The 14,300-nt window shown below is 47.5% G+C and overlaps 1 protein-coding gene across 1 annotated transcript in view; it reads left to right on the top strand.

Moving 5' to 3' along the window:
• Positions 1-14,300, top strand: part of LOC124031608 (dual oxidase 2-like) — a 64,472-nt gene that overhangs the window by 36,369 nt on the left and 13,803 nt on the right. The window contains 9 exon segments of the mRNA XM_046343072.1: positions 3,042-3,267; positions 3,688-3,781; positions 5,241-5,416; positions 5,636-5,708; positions 7,251-7,331; positions 11,287-11,424; positions 11,426-11,460; positions 12,771-13,001; positions 13,980-14,079. Of these exon segments, the coding sequence (XP_046199028.1) occupies positions 3,042-3,267; positions 3,688-3,781; positions 5,241-5,416; positions 5,636-5,708; positions 7,251-7,331; positions 11,287-11,424; positions 11,426-11,460; positions 12,771-13,001; positions 13,980-14,079 (1,154 nt within the window).

The raw sequence follows: 14,300 nt of genomic DNA, 5'->3' as shown, positions 1-14,300 counted from the left end.
AGACCTTCTGTACCACCCTGGTGCTCAGTACGGATAGACCTTCTGTACCACCCTGGTGCTCAGTACGGACAGACCTTCTGTACCACCCTGGTGCTCAGTACGGATAGACCTACTGTACCACCCTGGTGCTCAGTACGGACAGACCTTCTGTACCACCCTGGTGCTCAGTACGGACAGACCTACTGTACCACCCTGGTGCTCAGTACGGACAGACCTTCTGTACCACCCTGGTGCTCAGTACGGACAGACCTACTGTACCACCCTGGTGCTCAGTACGGACAGACCTTCTGTACCACCCTGGTGCTCAGTACGGATAGACACAGACCTTCTGTACCACCCTGGTGCTCAGTACGGATAGACACAGACCTTCTGTACCACCCTGGTGCTCAGTACGGACAGACCTTCTGTACCACCCTGGTGCTCAGTACGGACAGACCTTCTGTACCACCCTGGTGCTCGGTACGGACAGACCTTCTGTACCACCCTGGTGCTCAGTACGGACAGACCTTCTGTACCACCCTGGTGCTCGGTACGGACAGACCTTCTGTACCACCCTGGTGCTCAGTACGGACAGACCTTCTGTACCACCCTGGTGCTCAGTACGGACAGACCTACTGTACCACCCTGGTGCTCAGTACGGACAGACCTTCTGTACCACCCTGGTGCTCAGTACGGATAGACCTACTGTACCACCCTGGTGCTCAGTACGGACAGACCTTCTGTACCACCCTGGTGCTCAGTACGGATAGTTCTTCTGTACCACCCTGGTGCTCAGTACGGACAGACCTTCTGTACCACCCTGGTGCTCAGTACGGACAGACCTACTGTACCACCCTGGTGCTCAGTACGGACAGACCTTCTGTACCACCCTGGTGCTCAGTACGGATAGACACAGACCTTCTGTACCACCCTGGTGCTCAGTACGGACAGACCTTCTGTACCACCCTGGTGCTCAGTACGGATAGACCTTCTGTACCACCCTGGTGCTCAGTACGGACAGACCTTCTGTACCACCCTGGTGCTCAGTACGGATAGACACAGACCTACTGTACCACCCTGGTGCTCAGTACGGACAGACCTTCTGTACCACCCTGGTGCTCAGTACGGACAGACCTACTGTACCACCCTGGTGCTCGGTACGGACAGACCTTCTGTACCACCCTGGTGCTCAGTACGGACAGACCTTCTGTACCACCCTGGTGCTCAGTACGGACAGACCTACTGTACCACCCTGGTGCTCAGTACGGACAGACCTTCTGTACCACCCTGGTGCTCAGTACGGATAGACCTACTGTACCACCCTGGTGCTCAGTACGGACAGACCTTCTGTACCACCCTGGTGCTCAGTACGGATAGACCTTCTGTACCACCCTGGTGCTCAGTACGGACAGACCTTCTGTACCACCCTGGTGCTCAGTACGGATAGACCTACTGTACCACCCTGGTGCTCAGTACGGACAGACCTTCTGTACCACCCTGGTGCTCAGTACGGACAGACCTACTGTACCACCCTGGTGCTCAGTACGGACAGACCTTCTGTACCACCCTGGTGCTCAGTACGGATAGACACAGACCTTCTGTACCACCCTGGTGCTCAGTACGGACAGACCTTCTGTACCACCCTGGTGCTCAGTACGGATAGACCTTCTGTACCACCCTGGTGCTCAGTACGGACAGACCTTCTGTACCACCCTGGTGCTCAGTACGGATAGACCTACTGTACCACCCTGGTGCTCAGTACGGACAGACCTTCTGTACCACCCTGGTGCTCAGTACGGACAGACCTACTGTACCACCCTGGTGCTCAGTACGGACAGACCTTCTGTACCACCCTGGTGCTCAGTACGGACAGACCTACTGTACCACCCTGGTGCTCAGTACGGACAGACCTTCTGTACCACCCTGGTGCTCAGTACGGATAGACACAGACCTTCTGTACCACCCTGGTGCTCAGTACGGATAGACACAGACCTTCTGTACCACCCTGGTGCTCAGTACGGACAGACCTTCTGTACCACCCTGGTGCTCAGTACGGACAGACCTTCTGTACCACCCTGGTGCTCGGTACGGACAGACCTTCTGTACCACCCTGGTGCTCAGTACGGACAGACCTTCTGTACCACCCTGGTGCTCGGTACGGACAGACCTTCTGTACCACCCTGGTGCTCAGTACGGACAGACCTTCTGTACCACCCTGGTGCTCAGTACGGACAGACCTACTGTACCACCCTGGTGCTCAGTACGGACAGACCTTCTGTACCACCCTGGTGCTCAGTACGGATAGACCTACTGTACCACCCTGGTGCTCAGTACGGACAGACCTTCTGTACCACCCTGGTGCTCAGTACGGATAGTTCTTCTGTACCACCCTGGTGCTCAGTACGGACAGACCTTCTGTACCACCCTGGTGCTCAGTACGGACAGACCTACTGTACCACCCTGGTGCTCAGTACGGACAGACCTTCTGTACCACCCTGGTGCTCAGTACGGATAGACACAGACCTTCTGTACCACCCTGGTGCTCAGTACGGACAGACCTTCTGTACCACCCTGGTGCTCAGTACGGATAGACCTTCTGTACCACCCTGGTGCTCAGTACGGACAGACCTTCTGTACCACCCTGGTGCTCAGTACGGATAGACACAGACCTACTGTACCACCCTGGTGCTCAGTACGGACAGACCTTCTGTACCACCCTGGTGCTCAGTACGGACAGACCTACTGTACCACCCTGGTGCTCAGTACGGACAGACCTTCTGTACCACCCTGGTGCTCAGTACGGATAGACACAGACCTTCTGTACCACCCTGGTGCTCAGTACGGACAGACCTTCTGTACCACCCTGGTGCTCAGTACGGACAGACCTTCTGTACCACCCTGGTGCTCAGTACGGACAGACCTTCTGTACCCATAGCATTGTTAACGTCATTCTCTAACCCACTGAGCCATTCAACGTGACCACCATTAACAATCCCAATGACACCAGGCTAAGCGTACGTATTGACTTCAACCCAGAGTTAAAACAGATCCCCGTCCTATAGGTCCTGGAGATAGAGAGGGCTGGCGTCAGAGACCTGAGTGGCGCGTCCTGTAGGAAGACCCGGGAAGCCCTGCAGACTGAGCTGACAGGAACTGAGTTTGCCGACGCTCTGGGACTCAAACCGGACTCGCTCTTTGTCGACTCCATGTTCACGCTGGCCGACAAGGACGGAAACGGTTACCTCTCCTTCCAGGAGTTCCTCGATGTCATCGTCATTTTCATGAAAGGTATCGGGTGTGGAAGCATATTCACAGCATTTGAATCTGAATTAATACATGAATATATGAATACATCAATTTGTGAATACATGAATACGCTAATATATGAATACATGAATACGCTAATATATGAATACATGAATACGCTAATACATGAATACATGAATACGCTAATACATGAATACATGAATACGCTAATACATGAATACATGAATACGCTAATACATGAATACATGAATACGCTAATACATGAATACATGAATACGCTAATACATGAATACATGAATACGCTAATACATGAATACATGAATACGCTAATACATGAATACATGAATACGCTAATACATGAAGACATGAATACGCTAATACATGAAGACATGAATACGCTAATACATGAATACACGAATACGTGTTTGTATTTTGTCGTAGGTTCACCAGAGGAAAAATCCAAACTGATGTTCTCAATGCACGACGTTGACGGAGACGGTTTCTTATCAAAAGAGGAATTTTCCGGACTACTTCGGTAAGCGGTCCTTTCTTTCTTCATCGTTTCAGCCTATTGGGTCATCCTAAAAATGAAAAGCCTGGCTTTTGAAGGTACATTACACACTCCGCAGTGGTCCTCTGTAGATGTACAGTACGGCCACATCCCAGGCCGTTGGCTGCACACACAAACCCAACATGAAAAGTGCCGTGCGACGGGCTAGGAACAGTGGGTTAACTGGTCTAGGAACAGTGGGTTAACTGGTCTAGGAACAGTGGGTTAACTGGTCTAGGAACAGTGGGTTAACTGGTCTAGGAACAGTGGGTTAACTGGTCTAGGAACAGTGGGGTTAACTGGTCTAGGAACAGTGGGGTTAACTGGTCTAGGAACAGTGGGTTAACTGGTCTAGGAACAGTGGGTTAACTGGTCTAGGAACAGTGGGTTAACTGGTCTAGGAACAGTGGGTTAACTGGTCTAGGAACAGTGGGTTAACTGGTCTAGGAACAGTGGGTTAACTGGTCTAGGAACAGTGGGTTAACTGGTCTAGGAACAGTGGGTTAACTGGTCTAGGAACAGTGGGTTAACTGGCCTAGGAGCAGTGGGTTAACTGGCCTAGGAGCAGTGGGTTAACTGGCCTAGGAGCAGTGGGTTAACTGGCCTAGGAGCAGTGGGTTAACTGGCCTAGGAGCAGTGGGTCAACTGGCCTAGGAGCAGTGGGTTAGCTGGTCTAGGAACAGTGGGTTAACTGGTCTAGGAGCAGTGGGTTAACTGGCCTAGGAGCAGTGGGTTAGCTGGTCTAGGAACAGTGGGTTAACTGGTCTAGGAGCAGTGGGTTAACTGGCCTAGGAACAGTGGGTTAACTGCCTGTTCAGGGGCAGAACGACAGATTTATACCTTGTCAGCTCGGGGATTTGAACTTGCAAACTTCCGGTTACTAGTCCAACGCTCTAACCACTAGGCTACCCTGCCGCCCCTCCACTCTAACCACTAGTCTTCCCTGCCGCCCCACCACTCTAACCACTAGGCTACCCTGCCGCCCCTCCACTCTAACCACTAGGCTACCCTGCCGCCCCTCCACTCTAACCACTAGGCTACCCTGCCGCCCCTCCACTCTAACCACTAGGCTACCCTGCCGCCCCTCCACTCTAACCACTAGGCTACCCTGCCGCCCCTCCACTCTAAACACTAGGCTACCCTGCCGCCCCTCCAGTCTAACCACTAGGCTACCCTGCCGCCCCTCCACTCTAACCACTAGGCTACCCTGCCGCCCCTCCACTCTAACCACTCCGCCCCTCCACTAACCACTAGGCTACCCTGCCGCCCCTCCGCTCTAACCACTAGGCTACCCTGCCGCCCCTCCGCTCTAACCACTAGGCTACCCTGCCGCCCCTCCGCTCTAACCACTAGGCTACCCTGCCGCCCCTCCGCTCTAACCACTAGGCTACCCTGCCGCCCCTCCGCTCTAACCACTAGGCTACCCTGCCGCCCTCTTCTGCAGGTCATTCATAGAGATCTCCAGCAGCCTGCTGTCTAAAGGCCAGGCTGAGGAGGCTATCCAAGCCATGCTACAGGCCGCGGGCTTCAACGACAAGGAACAGATCACCTGGGAGGACTTCCACTTCTTGCTCCGGGACCACGAGAAGGAGCTGAAATTTGCCCAGCTCAACATTAAAGGTGACTATACAATAATATAGTATATGCAATTTAGCAGAGGCTTTAATCCAGAGAGTTTTAGAGGACAGAGGGGGCGTCCATTCATCTATACGTGTGATTCTTGTGGGAATTGAACCCACCATCTTGGCATTGCTAGATCCACTCTTACCAACTGAGCAGTACATGACCAAAGGCCTCCTCTGTCCTTGTCTCAGCACTTACCCATAATCCTCTGTATAGGGATGGAAAAGGAGGGAGGAAACAGACTGAGTCGAAACCAACGTGTGTCTTTCATCACCCCAGAGAGGAACGGGTAAGATAATAACACCAGGGAGGTATTACCCCAGAGAGGAACGGGTCAGATAATAACACCAGGGAGATATTACCCCAGAGAGGAACGGGTCAGATAATAACACCAGGGAGATATTACCCCAGAGAGGAACGGGTCAGATAATAACACCAGGGAGATATTACCCCAGAGAGGAACGGGTCAGATAATAACACCAGGGAGTTATTACCCCAGAGAGGAACGGGTCAGATAATAACACCAGGGAGGTATTACCCCAGAGAGGAACGGGTCAGATAATAACACCAGGGAGATATTACCCCAGAGAGGAACGGGTCAGATAATAACACCAGGGAGTTATTACCCCAGAGAGGAACGGGTCAGATAATAACACCAGGGAGATATTACCCCAGAGAGGAACGGGTCAGATAATAACACCAGGGAGATATTACCCCAGAGAGGAACGGGTCAGATAATAACACCAGGGAGATATTACCCCAAAGAGGAACGGGTCAGATAATAACACCAGGGAGTTATTACCCCAGAGAGGAACGGGTCAGATAATAACACCAGGGAGATATTACCCCAGAGAGGAACGGGTCAGATAATAACACCAGGGAGATATTACCCCAGAGAGGAACGGGTCAGATAATAACACCAGGGAGATATTACCCCAGAGAGGAACGGGTCAGATAATAACACCAGGGAGTTATTACCCCAGAGAGGAACGGGTCAGATAATAACACCAGGGAGTTATTACCCCAGAGAGGAACGGGTCAGATAATAACACCAGGGAGTTATTACCCCAGAGAGGAACGGGTCAGATAATAACACCAGGGAGGTATTACCCCAGAGAGGAACGGGTCAGATAATAACACCAGGGAGATATTACCCCAGAGAGGAACGGGTCAGATAATAACACCAGGGAGGTATTACCCCAGAGAGGAACGGGTCAGATAATAACACCAGTGGTATTACCCCTAGAGGAACGGGTCAGATAATGACAGGAGATATTGCCCCCAAGGAACGGGTCAGATAATAACACCAGGGAGGTATTACCCTTGTCGGGTCAGATAATAACACCAGGGAGTTTATAAACCCAGGGCTTGGTGGTCAGATAATAACACCAGGGAGTTATTACCCCAGAGAGGAACGGGTCAGATAATAACACCAGGGAGTTATTACCCCAGAGAGCCTGGGTCAGATAATAACACCAGGGAGATATTACCCCAGAGAGGAACGGGTCAGGATAATAACACCAGGGAGATATGCATCCGTTCATTTGAGGTGTGGGTCAGATTAACACCAGGGAGATATTACCCCAGAGAGGAACGGGTCAGATAATAACACCAGGGAGGTATTACCCCAGAGAGGAACTGGTCAGATAATAACAGTGGTCACTGCTAATTATTTTTTTGATGACAGGATGATTGCTTTTTTTCCAAGTAACCTGTTATTATATTTTGTGACTTCAGTCCTTGTCTGCAGGTATGATAACCGTCAGTTTATAAACACTGGGCTTGGTGGTCTTAGTGGTCCTTATTTAAAACGGTCATGTCTCTGTCCTAGCTCGCCCTTAGAAGGGGACACGCAGTTCTCCAGCAGCCTGGGGAAAGACGGACAAGAGCTTCGTAGAAGACAAAGGAAAAGGTAACTTTAGAGGACAGAGTGTGCATCCGTTCATTTGTGTGTGTGTGATTCTTGTGGGAATTGTGGGACATAAAGAGCCGTTGTGTTGAACACTGTGCGATGTTTAACGGCGAGAACCGCAGAATGGTGAACTTACTAAACGACTGAGAGTTGACTGGGCGATATTAGGTTGCTTTTTGTGTAAATATTTTACGTCTGGATTTGATTTTTGTATTTTTAGCGGCTTTGGGATTAAAATGTACGGTTTTCAAAAACCTATTTTGTGAAGATGACCTGGCAAGAGTTCATTACAGGAACAATGTAATGTGTACATATACAATACAACAGCGAACACAAGGACACCACTTCTACCCTCTAGACGCCTGTCCTCTGACATCCTCGTGGTCGGGTAACAGACGAGAGTTCATTTCACTAGTCTGACAACGTGCTATAATGTCCGTGCCGTTAGTGGTCTTGGTGTATCTTATAACGTCTCTGTTCCGTGGCGCAGAAGGTTGACGTCGTGTCCGTGCCGTTAGTGGTCTTGGTGTATCTTATAACGTCTCTGTTCTGTGGCGCAGAAGGTTGACGTCGTGTCCGTGCCGTTAGTGGTCTTGGTGTATCTTATAACGTCTCTGTTCCATGGCGCAGAAGGTTGACGTCGTGTCCGTGCCGTTAGTGGTCTTGGTGTATCTTATAACGTCTCTGTTCTGTGGCGCAGAAGGCTGACGTCGTGTCCGTGCCGTTAGTGGTCTTGGTGTATCTTATAACGTCTCTGTTCCGTGGCGCAGAAGGTTGACGTCGTGTCCGTGCCGTTAGTGGTCTTGGTGTATCTTATAACGTCTCTGTTCCGTGGCGCAGAAGGCTGACGTCGTGTCCGTGCCGTTAGTGGTCTTGGTGTATCTTATAACGTCTCTGTTCCGTGGCGCAGAAGGTTGACGTCGTGTCCAGAACCTCCAGTGGGGTCAAAGCTGGGGTTTAACAATGACATCATAGCGATGTCAGACTTCTTGGGACGTGTGTTTCAAGGTGAACATGTCCTCATGACTTCTCATGTCTAATGAAGTCATCGCTGGCCAACACCAATAGTGGTGATTGATATGTGCTAAATTACACCCTATTCTCTACATAGTATTTTTTTTTTTATTTTATTTAACTAGGAAAGTCATTATGGTGATATCATCTATATGTATGCTAATGATGTATGCTGATTACGTCTACTGTCCTTCCTTAGCTCCTCTGTCCTTCCTTAGCTCCTCTGTCCTTCCTTAGCTCTTCTATCCTTCCTTAGCTCCTCTGTCCTTCCTTAGCTCCTCTGTCCTTCCTTAGCTCTTCTATCCTTCCTTAGCTCCTCTGTACTTCCTTAGCTCTTCTATCCTTCCTTAGCTCCTCTGTCCTTCCTTAGCTCCTCTGTCCTTCCTTAGCTCCTCTGTCCTTCCTTAGCTCTTCTATCCTTCCTTAGCTCTTCTATCCTTCCTTAGCTCCTCTGTCCTTCCTTAGCTCCTCTGTCCTTCCTTAGCTCCTCTGTCCTTCCTTAGCTCTTCTATCCTTCCTTAGCTCTTCTATCCTTCCTTAGCTCCTCTGTCCTTCCTTAGCTCCTCTGTCCTTCCTTAGCTCTTCTATCCTTCCTTAGCTCCTCTGTCCTTCCTTAGCTCCTCTGTCCTTCCTTAGCTCCTCTGTCCTTCCTTAGCTCCTCTGTCCTTCCTTAGCTCTTCTATCCTTCCTTAGCTATTCTATCCTTCCTTAGCTCCTCTGTCCTTCCTTAGCTCTTCTATCCTTCCTTAGCTCCTCTGTCCTTCCTTAGCTCTTCTATCCTTCCTTAGCTCCTCTGTCCTTCCTTAGCTCCTCTGTCCTTCCTTAGCTCCTCTGTCCTTCCTTAGCTCTTCTATCCTTCCTTAGCTATTCTATCCTTCCTTAGCTCCTCTGTCCTCCTTAGGCTCCTCTGTCCTTCCTTAGCTTCCTTAACATTAACAATGAGACTAAAAACTTCAGGGAAGTGTGAGTGATAGCAGTAATTTGGGGTTACCACGGTTACCTCAGGTTGTGTAAAAGACTTTGGTTGCTTGTGTGCATGACCGTATGTCTGGTATCTAGAGTTGTCCACCCAGTGATGCCACCCGCCTCTACTTACCTCCATTAGCAGATAACACAACACTTGAGGTTTGGAGCTCTTCAAATATAGGGATTATGATGGTTTTACCGTGCGGTAGAGTACTTAGTATTTACTGTGGGGGAATATTCTCTCTCTTCGGGAGAGAGGAAAAAAAAATCAACAAGCATTGTAGATTAATTCACCTCGGTTGATCTAGAAACACAAACTGTACATTTAGGCCACTACACATGAACTCACATTCTCACGTTCTGACCATAGTTCTGTTATTTTATTCTTTGTTTTAGTACGGTCAGGGCGTGAGTTGGGGTGGGTAGTCTATGTTATGATATCTGACTTATACCAGGTTCACATGATATCTGACATACCAGGTTCACATGATATCTGACATACCAGGTTCACATGATATCTGACTTATACCAGGTTCACATGATGTCTGACATACCAGGTTCACATGATATCTGACATACCAGGTTCACATGATGTCTGACATACCAGGTTCACATGATATCTGACTTATACCAGGTTCACATGATGTCAGACAGCACAGGTTCACATGATATCTGACTTATACCAGGTTCACATGATGTCTGACATACCAGGTTGAATGATATCTGACTTATACCAGGTTCACATGATGTCTGACATACCAGGTTCACATGATATCTGACTTATACCAGGATGATGTCTGACATACCAGGTTCACATGATTTTACCAGGTTCACATGATGTCTGACTTATACCAGGTTCACATGATATTGACATACCAATGATGTTGACATACCAGGTTCTGATTCTGACATACCAGGACATGATATCTGACATACCAGGTTCACATGATATCTGACTTATACCAGGTTCACATGATATCTGACATACCAGGTTCACATGATGTCTGACATACCAGGTTCACATGATATCTGACTTATACCAGGTTCACATGATGTCTGACATACCAGGTTCACATGATATCTGACTTATACCAGGTTCACATGATGTCTGAATACCAGGCATGATAAATACCAGGTTCACATGATATCTGACATACCAGGTTCACATGATATCTGACTATACCAGGTTCATGATGTCTGACTTATACCAGGTTCTCATGATATCTGACTTATACCAGGTTCACATGATATCTGACTTATACCAGGTTCACATGATATCTGACATACCAGGTTCACATGATATCTGACATACCAGGTTCACATGATGTCTGACATACCAGGTTCACATGATATCTGACTTATACCAGGTTCACATGATGTCTGACTTATACCAGGTTCACATGATATCTGACATACCAGGTTCACATGATATCTGACATACCAGGTTCACATGATATCTGACATACCAGGTTCACATGATATCTGACATACCAGGTTCACATGATATCTGACTTATACCAGGTTCACATGATGTCTGACATACCAGGTTCACATGATATCTGACATACCAGGTTCACATGATGTCTGACATACCAGGTTCACATGATATCTGACTTATACCAGGTTCACATGATATCTGACATACCAGGTTCACATGATATCTGACTTATACCAGGTTCACATGATATCTGACATACCAGGTTCACATGATATCTGACATACCAGGTTCACATGATATCTGACTTATACCAGGTTCACATGATATCTGACATACCAGGTTCACATGATATCTGACATACCAGGTTCACATGATATCTGACTTATACCAGGTTCACATGATGTCTGACTCCAGAGTCCTAAAGTGTATGTATTAATCTCAGTCTAACTACCTCTTATCCTCCTCCCAGATCGGGCCTCCAGAGTCCTAAATTGTATGTATTAATCTCAGTCTAACTACCTCTTATCCTCCTCCCAGATCGGGCCTCCAGAGTCCTAAAGTGTACGTGAAACCCAAGAAGGATCGGTCCGGCAGGAACGTCGTCCAGCAGAAGATCCAGCACTTCAAACGTTTCATAGAGAACTACCGTCGTCATATTGTCTGTTTCACCATCGTGCATCACAACTGGAGTGGCGCTGGAGAGATGCTACTGTGAGTTGTGTTGTTGTGTTGTTGTCTTGTTGTGTTGTGTTGTTGTGAGTTGTGTTGTTGTGAGTTGTGTTGTTGTTTTGTTGTGTTGTTGCGGTGTTGTGTTCCTCTCTCTCTCTCTCTCTCTCTCTCTCTCTGTCTCTCTCTCTGGTCTCCTGTTTTGGTAGTTAGTTGGTACTTCGTGAACAACTGCTGGTATAAAAAGGGCTTTTTAAATACATTTGATTGATTGAATTTGACATAGCCTGGCTGGTCAAAACAAAACAAAGAGAAATGTTAGTGTTGTTTGTCCTTTTTGACCCACTGTAGCAACAACATAGCCAGAAACACTTCCTCAAAATAGTCTGTTTAAATCGAAGATAACAAAATACATTTTGATGTTTTTTAGCCGAGGAGGATCTTGGTCGTGCAATTTTACATCTAACTAAGATGTTTTGGAAAAGTATTTCTCAAGTGAAGAAATATGCATGAAAAATATACTTATCTTGTGGCTTGACAACAAATGATTCATTTCCCCCACTCGTATTAGGAGTGGTACTTGTTTACCAATCACCGGCTAAGGGGTGTAGGCTACAGAACTTCGACCAAAAATACATTTGTGTGAGCGATCACCAAAAACGTACATAAATATCACAAAATGTTGTCATAATGTAGAGTCTGTGCGAAATGTTTCACCTGGGAAGCGTACAGTAAGCTGACGGCGGTCACAGTAAGCTGACGGCGGTCACAGTAAGCTGACGGCGGTCACAGTAAGCTGACGGCGGTCACAGTAAGCTGACGGCGGTCAGAAGAGAAGGGTTTGGTTGACACGCGGCGACCCGACTAAAATTCACATAGAAATGTGAGTTATAGAGCTGTCATTCTTACATAAAGCAAGTCTAAGAAGGTATATCTGTTCCATGAGCTCTATTTCTATTACATCTTTTCATTTCAGTTTTTCTACATTACACTGACTTGTTTTGCCATATAAACTGAAACGAGGTCAACTATTTTCATTTTTAGCAACCAGGAAATGGAGGAGAGATTTTTTAGCATAGTGCACTTTTTTAATTGGATATTCATAATGTAATTGAATACTCATGCAATGCAGACTCCATTGCCCTACAAAAGGCATCTGAAAATAAAAGGTGTGGTTTAACCAGACACAGATTAAACCTAGTCCTGGACTAAAAAAACAACATTCACAATGGAGAATCTCTTTTTTGAAAATGCTTTTTAATTAAGGACCAGGCATGATCTGTATCTGGGAAACCAGCCCATAGAATAAAAACCACTGGACTAACAGGAAAACAAACATCTTGCTGTGTTTTTAGACTATGGTTTGCAGGCAGACTCTTCGGGCGTGCCGGAGACGTCGGCGGTGGGCATAGTGGTGTCGCGTGGTTCCGCGGCGGCCATTTCCTTCCTGTACCCCTACATGTTGCTGACGGTGTGCCGTAACCTCATCACCCTGGGACGAGAGACCTTCCTCAACCGATACATCCCCTTCGACGCCGCTATAGACTTCCATCGCTTCATGGCCATGTCCGCCATCTTACTCACAGGTCAGAGGTCACAGGTCAGACTGACCTTAACCCTAACTCCTATCTCTAACCCTTCATGGTCATGTCCGCCATCTTACTCACAGGTCAGAGGTCACAGGTCAGACTGACCTTAACCCTAACTCCTATCTCTAACCCTTCACGGTCATGTCCGCCATCTTCTTCACGGGTCACAGGTCAGACTGACCTTAACCCTAACTCCTAACAGAGATTCAATACTATATACTGGTACTCACTGTAACAGAGATTAAACACTAGATACTGGTACTCACTGTAACAGAGATTAAACACTAGATACTTGTACTCACTGTAACAGAGATTCAACACTACATACTGGTACTCACTGTAACAGAGATTCAACACTATATACTGGTACTCACTGTAACAGAGATTAAACACTAGATACTGGTACTCACTGTAACAGAGATTCAACACTAGATACTGGTATTCACTGTAACAGAGATTCAACACTAGATACTGGTACTCACTGTAACAGAGATTCAACACTATATACTGGTACTCACTGTAACAGAGATTCAACACTAGATACTGGTATTCACTGTAACAGAGATTCAACACTAGATACTGGTACTCACTGTAACAGAGATTCAACACTAGATGCTGGTACTCACTGTAACAGAGATTCAACACTAGATACTGGTACTCACTGTAACAGAGATTCAACACTACATACTGGTACTCACTGTAACAGAGATTCAACACTAGATACTACATACTCCCACCCCACATAGCCTGGTTCCTCTCTAGGTTTCTTCCTAGGTTTTGGCCTTTCTAGGGAGTTTTTCCTAGCCACCGTGCTTCTACACCTGCATTGCTTGCTGTTTGGGGTTTTAGGCTGGGTTTCTGTACAGCACTTTGAGATATCAGCTGATGTACGAAGGGCTATATAAATACATTTGATTTGATTTGTTGTGTGTTCCTTCCAACCCCCCTTCCCTCCCTTCCTCCTCTCCCCTGCAGTCACCCACTGTCTGGGTCACGTGGTGAACATCTACGTGTTCTCGGTCAGTGACCTCAGCATCCTGGCCTGTCTGTTCCCCAGGGTCCTAGCCAACAACGGGTAATGACATCAGCATTATTTCACCATACAATACTCCTGGTAGCTGTCTATGTTCATCTGGAGATATATCACCCTTAAAAGGTCTTCTCTTTTTATTTATTTTTTATTTCAGCTTTATTTAACCAGGTAGGCTGGTTGAGAACACCTTTATTTAACCAGGTAGGCTGGTTGAGAACACCTTTATTTAACCAGGTAGGCTGGTTGAGAACACCTTTATTTAA

This window comes from Oncorhynchus gorbuscha, linkage group LG01 (genome assembly GCF_021184085.1).
Source record: "Oncorhynchus gorbuscha isolate QuinsamMale2020 ecotype Even-year linkage group LG01, OgorEven_v1.0, whole genome shotgun sequence".
NCBI classification, from domain to species: Eukaryota; Metazoa; Chordata; class Actinopteri; order Salmoniformes; family Salmonidae; genus Oncorhynchus; species Oncorhynchus gorbuscha.
This window is presented reverse-complemented; position numbering and strand designations above follow the sequence as displayed.